Raw genomic sequence first — 23,412 nt, 5'->3', positions numbered from 1 at the left:
AACACACACAGAAAGAACACTACATGTACACGGCTTGCTGTGTCATACCAGCTGAAACACACACAGAAAGAAAACTACATGTACATGGCTTGCTGTGTCATATCAAGTGAAACACACACAGAAAGAACACTATATGTACATGGCTTGCTGTGTCATACCAGCTGAAACACACACAGAAAGAACACTATATGTACATGGCTTGTTGTGTCATACCAGCTGAAACACACACAGAACACTACATGTACATGGCTTGCTGTGTCATACCAGCTGAAACACACACACAGAACGAACACTACATGTAAATGGCTTGCTGTGTCATACCAGCTGAAACACACACAGAAAGAACTAGGCATGTACATGGCTTGCTGTGTCATACCAGCTGAAACACACACAGAAAGAACACTACATGTACATGGCTTGCTGTGTCATACCAACTGAAACACACACAGAAATAACACCACATGTACATGGCTTGCTGTGTCATACCAGCTGAAACACACACAGAAAGAACACTACATGTACACAGCTTGCTGTGTCATACCAGCTGAAACACACACATAAATAACACTACATGTACATGGCTTGCTGTGTCATACCAGCTGAAACACACACAGAAAGAACACTATATGTACATGGCTTGCTGTGTCATACCAGCTGAAACACACACAGAAATAACTATGCATGTACATGGCTTGCTGTGTCATACCAGCTAAAACACACACAGAAAGAACGTTGCATGTACATGGCTTGCTGTGACATACCAGGTTAACATGAGTTGTTTTTGAAATATTGAAATATCATTCATTTGCATCAGAAGTCGTTTGAATTTTCCAACACGATGAGGGTTTACTTTAAACATTGGGTATGCACGGTCCAGACGAAGGTGTTGCATTTCGGTGTACAGATAATTCGTTTTTGTTTATGAGGTTTTTTTTCTTCTTGAAATTGAAATTGCAATAAAACATTCAAAAACAATTACATTGTATTATGTAATGTATTATTTCCTGAATCCAAAAATATTTACATATATTGTGTTTGAATTGAAAGTGCGCTCAGAAATTAAAATATATGTTTCATCGAGTCATGCATGGCTGTCTTAATGGCAGGGTTTCGGCCAGCACAGAACTGATTCATTCTGATGATATCATCCAGTGGGTTCCTTTTCAATCTCTTAATTTCGACTGACAGAGTGACTCAATGTTTTGATATCGCTGTACGCGACTTGTTTCAAGGTAATCAGACGTTCATCATATACAAAACTTGATGACTTCAACCCATGCTTGATTGCTGTCAGAGCCTTTACAGAAAGAAAGAATGACGTCATGTTTTGAGAGTAAGTTGCAGCAAAGAAAATTGATGTTTGTTTGACGTCACAGCGTGTTTGCCGGGACCTTGGTGCTATGCACACATCAGGGTTGTATTGACGGGTGCAGCGCTTCACACACTGACATGCATTATGCGCCGCGAAAGAATCCTTTTTGAAGCTCTATTCACCACGATGCATAACAAAAAAAGGGGTGGACACTTGTTAAAGGCACAGTAAGCCTCCCGTAAACCATCACAGATACTGTCATGCTTTTACACACAGTACAAACACCCTTCCATTGGAACGCTCACCAAACGGGAACATCCTAGGTGCCCTACGTAAAGAGCGAACAATGTTTAAAGAATTAGTTTTGCGGATTGTCTCAGAGACAATCGGACCGTGGTGCGTTTTGGCGCTTGACCCAACTTTTAAAATCTAAATAATAAATGACAGCGTGTTACACAAACATTCTTAAATCATAAAATAATTCTTTTTTCATCAAGACAAGATCAGTACAATTCGAAGTTTTGAAAGTTTGAAAAAAGAAAACCCCGGAAGCAGGGTCACGCAAGATCGTGGTTCTCGTAGCAGACGACGGTTTATGCCTATCGCCAGTTCCTTTGAACAGTCAAAAGCCATCGCTAGAGTTCTTGTGAACCACAGCCGTTTGTTTCGTGCATAGTCAGAGGTATATAATAACGTGCTATTGCAGATAAGCTCACATCGAGTCGCATTCAAATTACTAACTGACGACAACATTGTGAAAAAAGGGAAACTGGATCACACGGGTTCCCGTGACTCAGGGGTAAGATAAACCACGCAAAAATAAATTCTTTGAAAATTACTCGCTCTTTACGGAGGGCACCTAGGATGTTCTCAACCGGTGAGTGTTAAAATGAAATGGTGTTTCCCTGGGACAGTAGGGGCGACCACCCCCAACCAGGCGCGTTCACAGGTGGCGGATAGTGTGATGGCCTTCAGATATGGAGGTTAGCTGCGAAATAAGCCAGGTTGCCAGGACGAATAAGCAGTCGCGGACCTACTGGCGGTGCTTCCAACAGGATGGGGCGGGGTAACAGGTGGCACTGTTACAAGAAATACCCCAGGTGTCCAATGACGGGAGCATCATGCGATCAAGAGCCGCATTTTAAGTTCCAGCCCTGGGGAAGGTCACCTCAGATAAACAAACCAGCCAGCTATGGCCAAATAGCCGGGTAGACTGGACTCGACAGCACTGTAAAGCCACCAGTCTAGGAGAAGGATCACTCCGATATAAAAACACGCTGAAGCCGGATGAGCTGGGCCATGTATGGCGCATAACGACAGCTCAACGCATCAACGCTCATATGACAGACGACAACGGAAAATGGTGTTTGTACTGTGTGTAAAAGCCTGACAGTATTTGTGATGGTTTACGGGAGGCTTACTGTGCCTTTAAACGCCCCACATAATGTGCTTGGCAAATTAAAAAACAAAAAAAAAAAGCGTCCTTGAATCAACATCCGCAATCTTATTATAGGCCGTCACTTGCATTACCTTGCAAAATAAACATTGATTTGTGTCATGCCTGGCAAATATAACAAAGACGCACGTCCGTTCTTCGTTCGCGTGCATGTTGTAGTTTTGATGCACTTACTTCTCAGGGATGGCCGAATCTAAAACAAAATGTACTCGTAAGCCGGGCGAGTACCTTCAAGAAAGTCGCTAGCCCGGTCAGGGGCGGACGAGGGGGGGGGGGGGTGCACAGGGTGCAGGTGCACCCCCCTCCAGCAAAACAACAAAAAAAATTGGAAAGCTGATTTTATGACCATTTCTAAGTTCAAATGGCACCAGATGGCACCATTTTGCTTCTTTGGGCCAAAAATTTTCCGGGGGGGCATGCCCCCGGACCCCCCTAGCACATTCGGGCGCTTCGCGCCCATCACATTCACTTTCGATTCAAAGTGCACCCCCCCTTACAAAGCAACTGATCCGCCGGTAGAAATGTTACTGGCTCGGTACATACCACCGTTGATCTGCCGTGTTTATATGGCTTTACAACTCGATAATACCACCAACAGTGTTGCGTTTGACCATCATTTTCACTGGCCAGCCGGGCGAGTTGCCAGGCGGTTTCTTATTTTAGCCAAGAAAATTAATCATGTGATTACGCTATTTCCAACCCTGTCGGAAAGGCACATTACAATAATTCAAACAGAAACACATCATTACAACACAGGTAAACCAGGGATTAATACATTTCCAAAGTAGGTCTTGTGGTTGTAACTGATCGGGCAGAAACCCCATTCAACTACCCAACCCTCGTTTATCTTAATCTTGGCATGTCGTCATTTTCAAACATTGGTAGCATAAAATCTGTCCGATTTTGTTTCTTCTCGTTTTTGTCATGCTTGTTTCATCACAGTCTAAAAATATCACACGCAAACTATTAGCGAAATCTATCTTTCTTTCTCTTTAAAACAGGGCCTAGGTCACCTGCCAGGCTAACCCTTGGCCCCTCAGTGCCTTTTGAACGCAGCCGCATATAATTATGTACATCCACATGTGATTGCATGCAAACACAAATGCTCGTGCATACACACACCCAGATGAACACACATTTGCACAGTAGTCATATGTGGTGGAGATGAAACACGAATGAAGAAAACCGATGATTACTCATTTTATATTGCATAGGTGTAAGTAGATGCTGTTTTTACATAATTATGTACATTCACATGCTCGTGCATACACACACCCAGATGAACACACATTTGCACAGTAGTCATATGTGGTGGAGATAAAACACGAATGAAGAAAACCCATGATTGCTAATTTTATATTGCATAGGTGTAGATGCTGTTTTTACATTTAGTTAAGACTTAGTGTAATGTTTTCAGATAGGCCAGGAATCGAGACGAGGTTGGTGGTGGTGGTGGTGATGGTGAAGGCGGACTATGGGATTGCATTTTTGCTCGGAAGCTTTGAATTTAGTTATTTAGTTTGCTCATTAAAATTAAAGTTAAACTCGAATTTTAGCTAACAGATTATATGATGATTGTATTGTGTTCTTTTGTATCGTCTGAATCCAAAAATGTATACATAGCATACACTTACACACGCACGCACGGTTACGTCTTAATGCAAAAGATTTTACTAGAACTTTCTCGTGTTAAACTTCCTGATGGTACACTTTTATCTATTTTTAGATATGGCAGATAATGAACATTTTAAAACAGTGCTTACAAATAACACAACATGCATATTTTTCAGAGTACGATAATTTTTACCTCTTCTGATGCAATGTTTCAAGATTGGGGTAATGTTGCGTTCATCAGAATCAATTCGTTTAATGTTTGGATATGTGATTGCAGGGACTCTGCTTGGCATTGTGTTATTTTTTGGTTGACATCACATGGATGCGTTAGGAATTATCGTCATGGGAATTGATAAATTGATCTTAGTTTAGCCAACAAAATACTCACGTGATTAGGCTATTTCCAGCCATATCGGAAAGACACATAACAATAATTCAAACAGAAACACATCATTACCACACGCGTAAACCAGGGATTAATACCAATTCTAAAGTAAGTCTTGTGGTTGTAACTGATCGGGCAGAAACCCCATTCAACTACCCAACCCTCGTTTATCTTAATCTTGGCATGTCGTCATTTTCAAACATTGGTAGCATAAAATCTGTCCGATTTTTTTCTCATTTTTTGTCATACTTGTTTCATCACAGTCTGAAAATATCACACGCAAACTATTAGCGAAATCTATCTTTTTCGTCAATCGGTGTCCGATCTCTTTGATTCTTTTTTTCTTTCTCTTTCAAACAGGGCCTAGGTCACCTGACAGGTTAACCCTGGACTCCTCAGTGCCTTTTGTACGCATCCGCATATAAGTATGTACATTCACATGTAATTGCATGCAAACACACATGCTCGTGCATACACACACACACACACACACACACACACACACACACACACACACACACACAGATGAACACACACACACACACAGTGCCGAAAGTCCACAAAATGAGGCACTGGCCGTTGGCTAGTACTTCTCATAATTAACGAGCCAGACAGCCAATATTTTCTCGCCAAACCAACAATGTGTTTCAGCAACTTTACTCGCATTTGGCGAGTAGATTAACAATCCTACTCGCCATTTACATGTTTCTACTCGCCATGGCGAGCAAAATACTCGCCACTTTCAGGCCTGACAAAAATACGTACACGCTCGCACCAAAACAAGAACACATGATGAGCGCCCTGGGACCAGACATGATATGAGAGGAAAACGTCAACAAAGGCAAGAAACTCACTTTATCGAGCAGTGTCCCGAAAAGGTTTACAGGGAACAGGTAACTAACGTGATAAGCTCTCCTCGAGCAGGTACCGTAGGTAAGCAGGTCACGTTACGTTTATAGCGCGGCGCAGCGAGCAACAATGGACACTTTGGCTGCAGACAGCTAAAGCCTTGCGCTCACCTAAACTTGGCAAAACAATTATTGCAACAAATTTCGCAACCACATTAAAGCATTAATTCCAGTGTAATTTCATGAACACTTTATGTTGCCAGTTAAGGCCGTTCACTGGACTATCAGGATCACTTTTTGGATTAAAGATATATTTTACAGGGATCACGTGACCGCCGCTCAAATAAGCGTACCCTCAAAATCGACCAGACAAAAACGGAAGGGCCCCATTAAAATTCGAAAAAAATCACAATAGGCAAACCTTTACCGCTTTTACATACAAGAAGAAAGTCAAATCAATGATCTACCCTGAACAGCTTGATTCAAAGAGCGGTCAAAAACGGAACTTTTTGCGTCATGTTTTAGGGGTGTCATAACAAAATGCGCTGTACTTTAGCAATGACTTGGTGGATTGCTTTCAAACTTTTAGAATAATTTGCCGACATACTAGAGAGACTTCGAGCAAAATGTTGGATCGTTACAGATATTTGTTCAGATGTGACGCAATGCTTCGGGACAAGTTGTTAAACTCGTCATGGGATTCTTCACTTATGCCCACAAAATTCATGACTTTGCATGTCTACCGATAAATGATTTATACATATACTGTCGAAGTTTCATTGGCTCGTCAGTCTGGCAAATAAAGTAAATCGCTATTTGTAGCATTGACATTATCACTGCAAAGGATGACTCTCAGTCTAGTGTCGATACAACAGAGAAATCGTGATAACCAATGTGTAAATATAATATGATACAAGTTTACTTGCACAAGTGTGACACATCATAGCCGAAATACAAACTGCATTAATACTAGCTTAATCAAACACGAAGGTCAACTCACACAAAATTATTGAAACAGGGAATAAACTGCAATATCTTGACACAAACAAGAATGGGGCAAAGATTGTTTTCGTGTAATTCGACCCGGCACACGTTCAATGAAACAAACAGAAAACCGGTCAACTGCAACACCTCATGCAAGTCGAACTTGACACTTCATGTGTGTGATCACGGAGGCTACATAACAAAATGAGATTGCTTCTGAAAAGCGAACCTGGTGAACACCGGCACGGTTGGCCTAGTGGTAAGGCGTCCGCCCCGTGATCGGGAGGTCGTGGGTTCGAACCCCGGCTGGGTCATACATAAGACTTTAAAATTGGCAATCTAGTGGCTGCTCCGCCTGGCGTCTGGCATTATGGGGTTAGTGCTAGGACTGGTTGGTCCGGTGTCAGAATAATGTGACTGGGTGAGACATGAAGCCTGTGCTTCGACTTCTGTCTTGTGTGTGGCGCACGTTATATGTCAAAGCAGCACCGCCCTGATATGGCCCTTCGTGGTCGGCTGGGCGTTAAGCAAACAAACAAACAAACAAACCTGGTGAACAGCATTACACACAAACAATAAACAATGTACAGTATTTTACATAGTAGACACAGATCGATCAAAATGGTACCAGGAAGTTTGACAGAAAAATGTAATGTGAAGTAAATGTAATGTAAAGTGAATGTAATGTAAAGTTAACTGTTACAAAGACAACGCGAGTAATCAGCAACATTTGCATCAGAACAAAAGGGTGAGTCATCAGAGCTACAAAGGTAAGTGTCCCAACAAACTAAAACTGAATTATGTACATGACAAGGGATACATGATTATAGCAACGACGACAGTATGGACAAGTGGCACAAGTGTGGCATATAAACATTGTAGTAACAGGATCAACATGAATCAAAAGCAGTGTTCAATGAAAAGTGGATGGGAACATCATGATTTGTTTGAAGAATAAACAAGAATAAACCACAGCATTTATTTATGCTACACAATTATAAAGTTTTATACTTTTTCAAGGAACAAATGAAACCAAAGATAGTTTCAATAATCATTGAAAAGATATGTACACCATAATCGTTACAGGGACATATGTGACCCTCCACCACGGAATGAATCGCATGTCACCTTTGCATGATTTTCATATTTTGACCTAAAAAACGCCGTCAAACAGAGCTCAAAAACAACCCCAAATAAGGCCACCTTAAGGCCTCTTCTGATTGGCTCAGGCACTTGTGACTTCGCATCGATGTAGGAGGAGAGTAGTTCTAATGACTGCGGTATTGTGAGCCAGATACGCCAAACAGTCTCTGCAAAAATCACATTTGATCATTTTGTTTGGATCTTACCTTGTATTGATCACTTTCTTTTTTGAATGCCCGGTTGTATACAGATTTTGTAAGTTTATTGAAGCATGCATTTTTCATACCTTAGAAATTAAGATTGTTTTGAAAGTTAGTGATGTTTCATTTGTTATGAATTTTGTAATGGTGAAAAATACAACTATGTATAAATTGAACCACATTATCTTGATTGGAAAGATGTGCGTTAGTATCTAAACTGAGCAAACAAATTATTGCACCCATTTTCGTACCCCAACTAAAACATTCATTCACGTGTCATTTTATTCAAACTGTATATGCCATTAAAGGCCCTTCACTTGGCTACCTTGCACACTTTTCGGATTAAAGATTTCTGTATTAGGTATCACGTGACCGCCGCCGAAGTCAGGGTACCCCCAAAATCGACCTGACAAAAACCCTAATCCCGTATTTTAAAATCTGTACAAATTCAGAATTTGCTGATAAGAAACAATTCTGCATATCGATAGAAATGCCATTCAATTTCCATTCAAAAACAGTTTCATTTGTGCACCTAACTTGATTAGTCTTGATACAATCTGTTTTCAAATGAGGTAGGGGTTAACAGTTCGAAAGGCCCAAAAGAGCACGTTTTGCAGTCATTTTTAGGGGGTCATCCACTGAAAGTTCAAAATATCCTAAATGTCTCAATGAAAACGTTTCAAACTTCCAGAAAACATGACCAATAGGTGAATAAAGATCACCATAACTTTTTGTGAATATATTAGCAATACAGGTAAAGTTACGTAACATTTCCAAAAATAACTTAAAAAATATTCATATTAATTCAGGGTGTTATGCCAAAAATGTGTGACGTTGCATGCAGGGCCAATAATGGTTATATCAGTATTTGCGAAAGTTTTAGGCAAATCTGAGCACTAGCAGACATTTGCTGGAGGTATGAACGCGATAGACAAATTCGTCAACTCTGTCATTTGTACTGTGTATGATATGTCCAAAGACATATCAGCCCCCCCTCCCCCCCCTCTCACTAAAAGTGTCCTGAAATATGGTATTTGATTTAGGAAACGAGAGAGGGGGGGGGCAACTCAAAATGTTTACAACATATTCGTGTCTGCCGTGTCTGAAAACAACGCGTTAAAAAGAACTAGTGTGAGCTTTACTTTTGTTCTCCTGAAACTAAGCAAACCCTTGCAGGAGAAAGGGAGTTAAACGTCTTGCTATAGGCAGTTTGTTTAGGATCGAAAGGACAGATCGAGTGGGTTACTTCCCTTCAACTGAACAGTCAAAACTGCTGGTCTTGTCATGTTCAGGCGGAGACAGTGTCAACAGGTTGAATAACGTTTGGAGCTAGGACAGTGTTGTCCTGATAAAAAAAAATTGTGTTTAGTTGTTCTTGATAGTGACACGTCTGACCGGTTTGTTGACAAAATCCAGGCAGCCTAGCTGTGAACCCTATGTTGTAAAATATGAGTCTTGTGTAGCATGCTTTATTTGTAATGTTATCACTGTGAGTCGTAGTGTATGTATAACATGAATCTCATGGTGCATGCTTTATTTGTAATTGTATTAACTGGGAGTTGTATTTTCTATTGAGTTTAGCCAATCTGCACCTGTCACGTTTTGATCAGATTACAAGCTGAGCAGTTTTGTCACTAATATACAGGGTGGGCCATACAAAGTGTCCACATTTAATTTGTTAATATTTTTCCTGTAAAGTGATATTTTCTTTTCCGTTTCAGATAGAATTTGAGACAAGCATCTTAGAATTCTTTTAAAGCCTGAATGGATCGCATTCCAGTACAGGAAAGGACCAAAATCGTTGAACTTTACTTTGCTACCAATTCTGTGGAACACTGGTAGTCTCGCAGATAACAATAAAGGACATAGTGGTCGACCAGTGTTCCTGAATTTATTCACGAGGCGCTTCACAGTTCTCGCACATGGACAGTGTGTGCCAGGGAACTCTCTCCGAAAAGCGCGCTGGGCGAGAACCACAGAATTGGTAGCAAAGTAAAGTTCAACGATTTTGGTCCTTTCCTGTACTGGAATGCGATCCATTCAGGCTTTAAAAGAATTCTAAGATGCTTGTCTCAAATTCTATCTGAAACAGAAAAGAAAATATCACTTTACAGGAAAAATATTAACAAATTAAATGTGGACACTTTTTATGGCCCACCCTGTATAGAACATTGGACTTTGGCCATTCATTGTGTCAGAAATATGTGCACCTTTACCACATTTACAAGGTATGGATTTTACAGGGAATAACTCAAACCTGTTTGAATTAGAACATTGTATTATTTTAGAGTAAGTTATGATTATGTTGTGTTAAAAGTGTAGTGGTTTTATACTACTCAAAGGTGAAACTTAGCAGGAATGTTATAAATAATCAGTGTTTTTAACTGTTTTTAATGACCGTGAACAAAATGGAACTGTATTAATTTGAAATCGTTTATGCATTGTTGTGGTGGGTTTGTTTTCTCAAAGATATTACTTTTAATTGTTTTTCCATTCTGCTGCACCATTTACACTAAATCAATGTACCTGTCCCTAGCTGGCTCCTTATACACACACACACACACACACACACACACACACACACACACACACACACACACACACACACACACACACACCAACTGAATATATGGCACAGTTTATTAACAAAATATACACTGCATTAATCAACCACGCTAATTACCAGTAAGCACTTCACACCATGCTTTTCTCTCGGTTTGCATTTTCTATGACTGTATGAAAAATGTGTTCTTTCAAATCATTAATGATGGCTCAGACCGCGTTCTTTTTGCAACAAACTTTTTAAACAAATTCCGATGTTGATGGAACTCAACATCTAGCCACAAGCTTGTATGAGTCAAATTTGCTCATATGCAATATTTTAATCCACTACCTTATCTAAAATGCCGTTGGAAATAACATACGTATGTGACTTTTCCCTCCAAAAGTGTGTTTACAATTCGAAAAATAATACCACATTTCTGCCATTGTTTGAATTTTAGAACATTATGAACGACAAAACGAAAGGACAAAACTCTGAAGAAAAAAATGCGACGCTTTTGTACTAAAACTAAAATACATTTTTATAAAAAAAAATAATTGGATGATTGCTAGAATGTAGAGCTATTTTGTAGTGGCACTCCTCAACATTATAGTATATGTATTAAATAATGCAGAGCTTTTTTGTAGTGGAACTTCTCAACATTGTATCATATTTATCAAATAATGGAGAGCTGTTTTGTAGTGGCACTCCTCAACAATTTATTATAGTTATTAAATAATGCAGTTGACACCTGCATCAGTCGGGATGGCATAACACAAGAAGTACGCAAGATAGCCAGATACAGTAACCTCCCCTGAATATATCATTGATTGCAATTTCTATCTGTATGTCAAAGTTGCCGAGTTATGCATATTCTGAATATTCGTAGATTTTCTGTAATTGGTACCTGATACCGGCACGGTTGGCCTAGTGGTAATAATAATAATAAGAAGAACATTTATATAGCGCTAAATCAAAAACTTTCGTTAAAAAGGCTTGCTCTAAGCGCTTGACATCTAAACTAAAACGTCATTCACACTCTTTACAATGATGTACAAGAACTTCATGTCACACTCTTTCATTCAGTATAGCACCATTCACACAGTTGGTAAGGCGTCCGCCCCGTGATCGGGAGGTCGTGGGTTCGAACCCCGGCCGGGTCATACCTAAGACTTTAACATTGGCAATCTAGTGGCTGCTCCGCCTGGCGTCTGGCATTATGGGGTTAGTGCTAGGACTGGTTGGTCCGGTGTCAGAATAATGTGACTGGGTGAGACATGAAGCCTGTGCTTCGACTTCTGTCTTGTGTGTGGCGCACGTTATATGTAAAAGCAGCACCGCCCTGATATGGCCCTTCGTGGTCGGCTGGGCGTTAAGCAAACAAACAAACAAAATTGGTACCTGACGTTTTTGTCTGGTCGAATTAAAGGTTACCTTAATCTCAGCGGCGGTCTCGTGAGCCCTGTGAAAGAAATATTTGATCGGAATAGTGTGTCAGTTAGCCACGTTAATTACATTTGACAGCATAGACCACTTGAATGAAATGATATAAGTACTCATTATTTAGAAAAGATACGAAACACGGCGCAATTATTATTTTGTTTGAGTTGTTTGAACATATAGTCACTTAAATTCACATCGGTTATTAATATGTCAACGTTTATATTTCAGGGAAATTAATCTGGTACATTATGACTTATATACAATTCAGTTTCAACTAAAAATAACAAAAACTAGAAGCTCTAATCAAAAGTAGTTATTCACCACAAATGTGACAACATTATCAAAGAAACAAATACGAAACAAAGAAGAAATACATACTGACGTTAGCAGAGGTCCACGAATCAAAAGTAGAAAAAAAACCAAGTTCCGTTATTCACTTGCAGTACATGGGATGCATCTATCCACTGACTTACACATTGTTCCTACATGTACTAATAATGAAAAAAAAGAGCTGCTACATTTGCCGCGGGATCCTTGTTATTCAATCATGATTGTTACTAAATCAAGAAGTAATTAATTGCAGCATTGATGCAAAGTGAACATGTATCTATCAAACCAACATTGTCAAAGGGATTCAAAAGCAAACGTTATGATTTCTGTCCCTGTGTGAGCTAAAACAACGTATTTTAATAAAATGTTAACCAAAAATTTTCAACTCTTTTTTGGGAAGAACAATAACACAAACGAGCAGGACAAAATCTAAACCTTGTGTAAAAAACAAATTGCTTTGGCAATCCTGAATATGAAAACCGTTGTCTTTGCAAAACAAAATTCTGGTTAATCATGCCTGTATCAAACACATTTATAAAGCAACGAGTTCACCAAAACCCAGTGCATCACTCGAACAAACAACAAAAAACAACAAAATGTAGCCGTCAAATCAGAGCTGAAAAGCAACCCCAAATAAGGCCACCTTAAGGCAACTTCTGATTGGCTTAGACACTTGTGACTCTGCATCGATGTCGGAGGAGAGCAGTTCTAATAACTGCGGTAATTTGGGCCAGATACGCCAAACGGTCTCTGCGAAAATCACATTTGATCATTTTGTTTGGATCATACCTCGTACAGACACATTGACCAATCAAGTAGTTAACCAATTTAAGACCAATAATGGGGTTAAATAGCATTGAAGTGCGACATTATTGACATATGCGACAGTACATTTGTAAACCTAGTGTACTGGAAACATTTAAATGATTGACAAATTGATATGTTAATGTAAAATATATAGTACAGATACATTTGGCGTAACATTAATAAGAATGCACAACAAACAAAACCTGCCTTAATTTATGACAGAGGTAAAACATGATCCATCAACACCAGCTTTTATACAGAAAGGTATTGAGTCATTTCTTCTTAAAACAAAACAAGAAAGATGCAGTGTAATTAAACATTCCACCAATTACACAAGCAGTCACATCAACGTCGAAGCGATGACAGTCGAATGCACTGGAACACACACACACACACACAGTCACACACACACACACACACACACACACCCACACACACACCCACACACACACAAACACACACACACACACACACACACACACACACACACACACACACACACACACACACACACACACACACACACACACACATTTGGCGACAAACTTGACTTCCGCCGTCGTTCATACTTTCAGTCAATACGATACTGAATGTAACAAAGGACGCAACGAAATGTATACGAGGAACAATAACCGCATGGCCAGGATCAAAAGACAGCATTGTGATGTTCAACGACCACAGCTCTAAGGTATATACACTTCATCATTAAAAGTCGCGTAGCAAACAGCAAGGGGATAACATTACAGCTGCGGGGTTCAAATCCCTCCACAGTGATGTGTACCAACTGATCTCAGCCTGTGTCTGCACTTTTCCTCTGTCGAACAGGTCAGGGTCAGTAAGGTCTGCTGACGTCATAACGGGCTTTCTTTGTGTCACTGGCCATGATGCTAAAACAAATTTGCACAAACAAGAGACCCCCCACTCTTCAGGAGGTTCCTTGCATTTCATTACATTCGGTTTTCTCTCCTGGCGATTATCTGCCGAAAAACAAAATCAAAGTATACTTAGTAGTAGAAGGCGAATGCGTGTGGGGAAAACATTGAAAATAGTGTTTTCAAAGTCCGTACTTCACGAGTTGGTCTCAAAGCAAACTGTACCTTCAACAAAAAACACAGAGCAACTTCATCATTTTATACAAACATAATATGTCAAAGAGCCGTTTTACCTTGGACCTGTCAATGATTACACGAGAACACGTGCCACGTTGTTGAAATACAAGCAAAATACATTATCTATAACATTGTGTGAAGCAAAAAGAACAGGAACACCATTACCACAAAAAATTCAAATCATCAATAGTACGTCATGACTCACATCGTGTGTAAGTTAGTTAGTAAGTTAGTTGTTGTTGCTTTTTGGGTCCAGCGGATCATATAGGCTAAATCAGGACCCCACAAGTTTAACAGTACACACATTTGAATTAAACCAATTTCAAAAAACAAAGTCAGGAACATTACCCGAAGGGAACACAAGAGTTAAGTCGAAACCCTACGTGTCAAGGATCTTTAAAATTAAAATCTTAAAATAAAGGCCAAACTCCCTTGAAAATCCAAAGAGAGCTGTAGAGCTGGTCTCCATAAAAATATGTTTCAAAATAGAGGTGCCAAAATGCCTCACTCGTAAATCATACAGATCAGCGCATTCAGTAGGGAAATGTATCACAGTAAAACTATCATCAAGCAATATTCGATGCCAGCATTTAAATTCCTACTCAGAAATTTATGTATCATAAACATGAATGGATCAACCTTTTATTTTAAAGTTACATTTAATGCGTCACAGATAATGGGTCAATGGCTTATCTGCAAATGTAATGGATTTGTACAAAATGACCCTCAAAGCTAACCAAGACTAGTTGAGGTTGTATCAATGCGCCTCGCCAGCAGGTGGTTAATGGCTTTTTTTAGCGAGTGGTTATCAACAATTAATGACCGGTAAATTTTAATGAGTTGGGGCATTCTGACCAATCACAGGATCTGTTTCATTAAAACGCCAACTTGATTGAATTACAATTGTTGATAACCACTCGCTAAAAAAGCCATTAACCACCTGCTGGCGAGGCGCATTGATACAACCTCAACTTGTCTCGGTAAGCTTTGAGGGTCATTTTACAAGTAGGAAATATGAAGGCCAACGAAATACCGAGACCATAAGGTATGCGAAGTGATGACGTCGAATACGTGACGTAAGTTGATGCATGAATTCTTCCGGACTAGGTCAGTCAATTCCAAAGATAGCTTTTGTGATGAAAATAATTTGTTTGGGAGGGCGTCAATCCACGATGAAGACCGAGAAGTTTCAAATGGAAGCATGTTAATGTTATTGTAATTCAGTCTGGCGACGATCTCTTTCCTGCTTTCATGCGATGATAAACAGACAGAATTGGTTCTGTTCTGTTCACACACTACTTTCAGTCCACCTACCTGCAAGGGTCAAGTCCCAAGAAATATGTCTCTGTATTCCTATCTTATCACTCTGCTCCTAATTTTTGTCCTTTCACATTTATTTTGACGGGTTTCTGGACAGCAAACTCTAAAACAAATTCGTTTCATCACAAAAGCGATCTTTGGAATTGTACAGCCTACATGTCTCATAGTACAGCCTACATGTCTCATAGCACAGCCTACATGTCTCATAGCACAGCCTGCATGTCTCATAGTACAGCCTACATGTCTCATAGTACAGCCTGCATGTCTCATAGTACAGCCTGCATGTCTCATAGCACAGCCTACATGTCTCATAGCACAGCCTACATGTCTCAAGGCACATCCTACATGTCTCATAGCACAGCCTACATGTCTGATTGTACTACCTACATGTCACAAAGCACATCATACATGTCTCATAGCACAGCCTGCATGTCTCATTGTACTACCTACATGTCTCAAGGCACAGCCTACATGTCTCAAGGCACATCCTACATGTCTCATAGCACAGCCTACATGTCTCAAGGCACAGCCTACATGTCTCATTGTACAGCCTGCATGTCTGATTGTACTACCTACATGTCACAAAGCACATCATACATGTCTCATAGCACAGCCTGCATGTCTCATAGTACTACCTACATGTCACGAAGCACAGCCTGCATGTCACAAAACAAAGCATACATGTCTCATAGCACAGCCTGCATGTCTCACAGTACTACCTACATGTCACAAAGCACAGCCTACATGTCACAAAGCACAGCCTGCATGTCACAAAGTACAGCCTACATGTCCCAAAGCAGTTTATCATGGCTTTTAAGAGCACACTGCAGAAGCAGCCTTATTCAGCAGTACCTCCTTCGTCTCCCAACAATGTATAGCAACGGGCAGCAGAAGAATGACGGGAGGTTGGTGTTGATGTTCACGTCCACAGGTCAGGGTAGCGTGGATCCGTGAGATCAGAGAACTTCAAGTAGTCCTTCATCCTGGGCGACAGGGGGAGCTGTGCAATATCTCTGTGACGCGTCTTGCTGAGTGTGAGGCAGTGTGAGATCGTCAGGCGACACGTGGACACCAGACTGCGAGGTGTGCTGCACATCTCCCGCAAGTAGTCAGCTGACTGTTTCATTAAGTTCTTCTCAAATGAATTATCACGATAATTAACCTTCTTGCTTTTAAAGTGTTTTAACACAGCTAGAAAATCTTCTTGCAATTTCGTCTCTTTCATTGAAGCATTGTTTGTGAGTTCGTCTAGATGGGCTTTCATGTGAAACAGCTGTCTGTTGGAACACGCCCCTGACTCATACAGCATTTGTTCAACTACAGGCAGGCCTCGCATCACGGCCAGACCAAGGGGGCATCTTAACATGTGCGTTTCCATAGATATCACATCAACTGATTCCCAAGAACGTGGGTGATGCCATGGCCATGGATTATCAGTAATGGGTGGCTGGTGGGTGGTGAGGCCTAAACTGATGCATTCTGCCACCATCCTCTGTGGACAGCCTTTGCACAGCACAGCGTAACACAATGCTGTATGTCCTTCCCATGTCGCAGCTAAAGGGTCAACCTTCCTGGCTAACAGGTAGAAGAGGGTGTTGGACCAGCCAGATAAACACACAGCATGGAAAACTGTTTCTCTTTTTTTTATTGACCCCTTTCCACTGGTCAGGACACCACATGAGTGTGGACTCGATTACTTCCCCCTGACGTGCGTCAATCAGCATCTGTAGCGGTGTGCGTGTATCGTAATGACGATCGTCAAATAACATGTGTGGTGGTGTTGACCCTTGTCGTGCAACTTGATGGATGTCCCCATGGTACTGAATCAACAACTTCGCAAGGTTCCACTGTTTTGCTCTTATCGCCCTTTGCAACACAGACCGGTCATTAAAGTCTAACAGGTTAGGATCACCATCTCTCACTGTCAGCTCCTTCACTGCCTCCCAGTCCTCTTTCCTGGCCGCTCTGTGTATCGGCGTGTGGTCGTCATCGTCCTTCATGTTGATGTCAGCGTGGTGACGTTGGCAGTGATCCACCACATCCCACTGGTGCTGCTCAATGGCTTCCAGCAGAGCGATGTCACGATGTCTGATTCCAGTCTCGTCTTTTTCCTCTATCAGCGGTTTCACTGCCTGCCACACCTCACGGTTGAATGCGAGTTGGAACATGTCCTCACGTTCCTCAACAGACAGACGGGTTTGCAACTTGTTGATACACTCCCACACTACGCTGCCTTCTCTCATCATCATAGCTCGATGCATGATCTTTTTCCTGGTTGCATCATCAATTGCACATCCCATCACCATAGCAACCAGCGTCCACTGAGAGTGCTCTATGAGTTCAGAGATATGTTCTAAACACAGCTGTTGACTGACGCCTTGCTCTAGCAGCTCTCTACACACAGCCCACTGCCGCAGTCTGACCATGTCACGGAACAGCGAGTCTCGCCGTGTGACATCAGTCTCCAGTCTCACCAGCTGCATCACCACGTGCCACACTTCACTGGACACAGCAGCTTTCAGTGCACGACGCACGTGTTGCAGGTTGGGTTTGTGACGGATGTTGTGCAGAACAACCCACCACTTTCTTCGCTTTGCCATCGTCTTCAGTGTCTTCAGTGCGTTTGTGTCTTTTTCTACAGATTTCTCAAACGAGCTCAATTGATTCATTCGTTGTTCATATAGCCTTGCTCCGAGTTTTGACAATACTCCAGGTGTAATTCTGAGAAGGTCTATCATGTCTGACACATCGGTCACAGTGTTCAGCATGTGACGAAGCAGCTTCCAGTCTGCGTGCATGGCCACACGGAAGAGGACACCCACCCGCTCCCACTCACTGAGTCCATGGTCAGCCAGCTTTAAGTAGACGTCCCACCGCTTCTCTTGTCTTGCTTCCCCCAGTGCCCAGAGACGCTGATCGTCATACAGTGTGTGGTCTGCCCACCGCTTGACAGCGCTCCACTGTCTCTGCTTCACAGCTGCCTGGAACAAGTGTCGCCGATCTTGCTCACACACACCAGACAGACACGCGTGTGTGATGACGTCCCATCTCTTGTGACGTAGCATGACTCTGAGGGCCACACTGTGTACGTCAGGAACAACAGGGACAGTTGTCAGAACTATCAGAATGGTCTCTGTCATCTGTGTCCATGCCTTGCGTTTGTAATACTGCAGCACAAGAACTTTAATGAACCAGAGTTCAAAATGAAGACTTTTCTCAGAACCACTTTGTGTATAATCTGTATTGAGTCCTTTTATGCATGGCAACAAACCTGACACAATGTTTGTCTCACATTCCATAAGAACAGGTTTAACTCTCTGGTGTAAGTTTTCTACTGTTGAAAACGATTTGTCCATGACTCTGTGGTCCAGAAAATCTACTTCCTCTCTACGCCCGCTCAGCCATATTTCTCTTACAATAGCGAGCAGTGAATCACGCAGTACTTCACACAGCGGTGTGTCCCATTCAAGTTGTTTCAGGGAGCGCTGTAATCCTGACCAGGTGACCGACCTCCACATCGCAGGTGTCAGCCCTTTAACCCCGTCACAAGGGTTTTTGACTACGCCCCAGAACACTTCGTCTCTTGATGTGGTGTCTTTTCCAAGGGCCCATGTTGAAAGTGTATCAATACAACAATAATGAAGCAACTCGATTAACGCAGACCAACACTCTCGTGAGGCCAACATCTTGAGTGCTGAGTGAATGCTGTCATACACATAGTAAGGTAAGATACTCTGTTTTAGGCAGTATGTATCCGCGTATTGAAACGCTGTTTGGATGCTTGCACGTCTCTGTGCGTCACTGACTTCTGTTCCCCCCACATTTCTCACAGCCATGCAGACATCTTTTCGAATAGGTCCTGGTGAAAGAGGATCCAGGTTATTGTCTGTACAGTGAAAGGTGGTGGGTCGTTCTATGGAACTATCAGTAGTAGCAACAGAATAATTGTTGAAATATAATTCAGCTGAATTGCAGTGTTCGCAGGTTTTCTGTTCTGTAGTCTTGTAGTCAGTGATGCATCTATTTAACATCTCCCCTACAGCTTGCCACATACCACGATCTGCCAGTGCTTTTAATACAGAGTCCAACTGGCTGTCAGCACAGCGTGCGAGTATTTCCTTTATGATGAGGTAGTTGTCGATGTGCATACCTTGATCAGTACAGTGCAACTGATGCTCATAAACAGCGTACACATCCCAAACATCAGAAGAAGAAGAATCAAGACTATCAGTGTCATCAGTGTCATCAGTGTAATAAATGTCATCAGTGTCATCATTGTCATCATTGTCGTTGTAGTCGCATAGCATGCATGCTTTCAACACGGCAGACTGTTTGCACGAATCACTGACATTTCGCTTTAAAACATCTGCTACAGCCCGCCACAGACGTCGTTCCACCAGTGTTGTCAGCACAGAGTCCAGCTGGTCGTCAGCACAGTGAGGCAGTATGTAAGTTATCAAATCCGTTGAATTTGCATGTGAACTGGCTGTGTGCATCATCCACCTGTGCAGTGAGTTACCAACGCCCTGTGTTAACACGATTCCGACCTCTCGCCATCTTCCTTCAGCCAAGTGATGTAGCGTTTCTCTGTCTATGCTGATGTCATCGACTGTCCACAGTCGTTTTCCATCCAGGAGCAGTATTCTCTCTACGAATATCCACCTGCCCTTAGAAATCATTGTTGCCACGGTTGAATCAAAATTCTGGCCACTACCGTCAATAACTTGAATGAGAAATGGCAGAATGTGTTCTGCAAACGCATTATCATCTGCGCGCTGCATGGCCGTGTCCGTTGACCATGCGAACTCTTCGTCATCCACACCTCGCTGTAACATGTCCCCCACCTCCCCCCACCTCCCTCCAGCCACCAGGTGTAGCAGTGTTGTGTCCACGCTGGTTCCCCCCACTGTCCACGTCTGTTTCCTGTCACCCACGAGTTGCACGAGTTTTGTTACAGACTCCCACTGACCTGCACACACCAGCTCTGTCACGGCCAGGTCGGTCTGTGAGTCTGTGCAGTGTGGCAGTACGTGTTCCACAATCATCTGGTCGTCGTCATACCGCAGGGTTTGTTTCAGGCTTTGTGTGACGCTGCTGTCGTCAAGGCCTTGCTCCATCACTTTACCCAGTGCCCACCATACATCCTGTGTGAACATCTTCCTTAGCACTTTGGCGAGATGTTCTCCTGTGCTTTCACAGGTTGTTGTTGCAGTTGTCTCAGAGGTTGTAGGATTTACATCCAGCATGTATACTGTCCACATGTCCAGCAAGTTACGGGGATCAGACGCCGATTCATGGCTCAGCCTGTTGTTCATATATTTGTACCGACACTGTGATTTGATAGCTTCAAGCTGGTGGCCAGCACACTTGGGAATGATGAAAGCTGCATTATGACCCATGGTGGCGATAACTCTTACAACTGCAAACACGTCTGTCAAGCATTGAAACCCTTTCTCTCTAATTATATTCATTTGAACAGGTTGCAGCTCACCAAAGGATCTCAAATACACTTTACACACAATGTCCTTGTCTTTAGGGCTTTCGTCACAAATTCTGTGAACCTCTTGACTGTTAGTTTGACATGTTTCTAACAGAGTAAGTATGCCAACACAGTTTCTGCTACTAGCCAACTGCAAACATTGACTCTTTATATACATTCCATCAGCTCTCACTTTCAATGCTACGTTTGTCACATAATTTAATAATTTTGCAACGAAACCCCACTGACTCTCTGTTACAAAGTCTGTCAGCACAGAGTTACAGTGACCCTGTGTACAGAATGGCAGAATGAAGTGCTTCACTTGCCAGCCTTCAGCCCGACAGCAGGCTTCCTTTAAAGCCCAGCAGTGTGTTGTGTCACTGACACCTCGCATAAGTACACGCCCTGCTGCCTGCCACATGTCACGTGACACCACCTCTGCCAGCAAGAAGTCTAGTGTACTCTTGGGACATAAATAAATCACGTGAGCTCTCAGAGTCAGTTCGTCAGCTCGTTTACAAGCTTGTTGAATCACCCATCTGACTCGCTCGTCACTGACAGGTCGCTGTAACATCCTCCCTGCAGCAAACCACAGGCCGTGTGTCACTAGCTGTTGTAGTGCAGAGTCCAGATGGTCATCTTCACAGTGAGGTAACACATATTTCACGATGTCTGTTTGCTTGGCTCGTGTGCAGGCCTGCTGCAGAATCCACTCCAGTGTGGAATGAAGAAAACGGTCGTGTGGCATTTCACCAATCCGCCGCCAATGTCCTTCAGCTACTGAGAGCAGGATGTTGTTTTTCACCAAGATGCTGGCTATGTCCCACGTGCGCTCTTCATCACCGACACACCCTATGACTTGTTTCACAATGTCCCACCGGTCTCGGCTGACCAGCTGTGTCATGACACTGTCCGAGTCACGGCGGTTGCACTCAGAGAGGATGCGTGCTACTTCTACCCGGTCATCCCGCTCTACAGCGTCCTTCACTTGACTGCTGACGTCATAACAGGCTTTCTTTGGGTCACTGGCCATGATGCTAAAACAAATGTGCACCAACAAGAGGTCCCCCACTCTTCAGGGGGTTCCTTGCAGTTGCTTACATTCTGTTTTCTCTCCGGGCGACCATCTGTGGAAAAACAAAAAGTCAATTTAGTAGTGTAAACTACATGGCGAATGCGTGTGGAATTTTATTTTGAGAATACTGTTCTCAAAGTCCGTAATCATTATCAAAAAAAGGAAGCACGGTTTCAATTAATGTAACTTAATTAAATGACAGCTTTCATGTGTATATTAGACACTGCACGGTGTTAACATGTTGGGTGAGTGAATGATTTCTGTCTTCAGGAATGGGGGTGTGGCTTTTAAAACTGAATTAACTGTAGGGTGTTGTTTTGCTTAACCTTCGCCGTAGGTTGTGAGTACTTTAGTAACAGTCCGGACTTTAATTGCGAATATCTCGAAAACTAGGTGGAATTCTGTAATGAGCTTTTGGAAATGCCTCAAACACCTAAACATTTATTATCTCCTAAACCCGCATTAAAATTGATTGACAGGTAGTTAAATAAACAAAGGTCAAACATCGACTATCTTCGCAGCACGTCGTGAGACACTATGTAACCATACTTCTAACAGTGTAATGTGACTTTCTGGTTCTCTTTCTGAGAAGAGTTCTGATTCTATTTCAAGATGGCTAACCCTAACCATACACATTGAGTAGTGGATTTGTAGATTGAAACCCTGATTGGGCCTTCGATGTGTACACAGAAGTTTTCAGACAAAATCGCGATTGTAAGGGAGATAATTGTGGGTTCGATGTCAAAATAAAAGCTGAGTTATGGTTCCTGTTTATTTCAGGTAAGAATTAACTTGGTGCGTAATTACACAACACGTAAAAGATAAATGTAAGTACAAAATCGGAAATATATTTAGTTTGATAATCTAATTCAATGAAAAGCCTGATTTCTGTATTTTTTTCTTCTTGTTCTTGTTTTGTTTACCCGTGCATGTTTTTCCTTCTTTGAGAAGTATGGTTACATGGGTACTCACGACGTGCTGCAAAGAATGTTGTTAGCGACCTACGGCGAAGGTTAAAGAATCCGTAGGTATTATAAGGAATATGCGAGTGCTCTAATATTTTCTGGGCAAGATATAGACACTATTCACATTCATTTAATGTAAACAAAGAATAGGGTTACCATTTTAGTGTTTTTTTTGTTGCTTTCAGGCCCTTATTTTAGCAATTTTGTGAGAATTTTGGGCAAAACTGTGGTTACATGAAAAATGCATCGTGTTCAGCAGTCTTTAGGGAATGAGTATTTCTTTTTTGATTGTGGTACAGAGAATGCTTTTACTACTGTAAAACTTTTAGTTATCAGATGTGTCAATAAAAAAAAAATCAAAGGTAGAGTCAGATGCCGCGTATCCCTTTAACAGCACACA

General features: G+C 41.9%; 1 protein-coding gene across 2 annotated transcripts; it reads right to left on the bottom strand.

Annotated features, from left to right (window-relative positions):
- Positions 1–10,564: 10,564 nt before the first annotated feature.
- Positions 10,565–20,299, bottom strand: LOC138949450 (uncharacterized). 2 transcript variants are annotated; one of them, XM_070321284.1, is made up of 3 exons: positions 16,346–20,299; positions 11,886–14,041; positions 10,565–11,391 (listed from the first exon to the last, which is right to left on the bottom strand). In XM_070321284.1, exon 1 carries the CDS (start codon positions 20,272–20,274, stop codon positions 17,056–17,058), a length of 3,219 nt encoding a protein of 1,072 aa, XP_070177385.1. In that variant the 5' UTR covers positions 20,275–20,299; the 3' UTR covers positions 10,565–11,391; positions 11,886–14,041; positions 16,346–17,055. The 2 variants fall into 2 exon arrangements, with proteins under 2 accessions (XP_070177385.1, XP_070177384.1); XM_070321283.1 differs by having other exon boundaries at positions 11,886–20,299.
- Between the last annotated feature and the right edge of the window lie 3,113 nt (positions 20,300–23,412).

This window comes from Littorina saxatilis, linkage group LG15 (genome assembly GCF_037325665.1).
Source record: "Littorina saxatilis isolate snail1 linkage group LG15, US_GU_Lsax_2.0, whole genome shotgun sequence".
Classification (NCBI taxonomy): domain Eukaryota; kingdom Metazoa; phylum Mollusca; class Gastropoda; order Littorinimorpha; family Littorinidae; genus Littorina; species Littorina saxatilis.
Note: the sequence above shows the minus strand (reverse complement) of the source record. Positions and strands in the feature narration are given on the sequence as shown.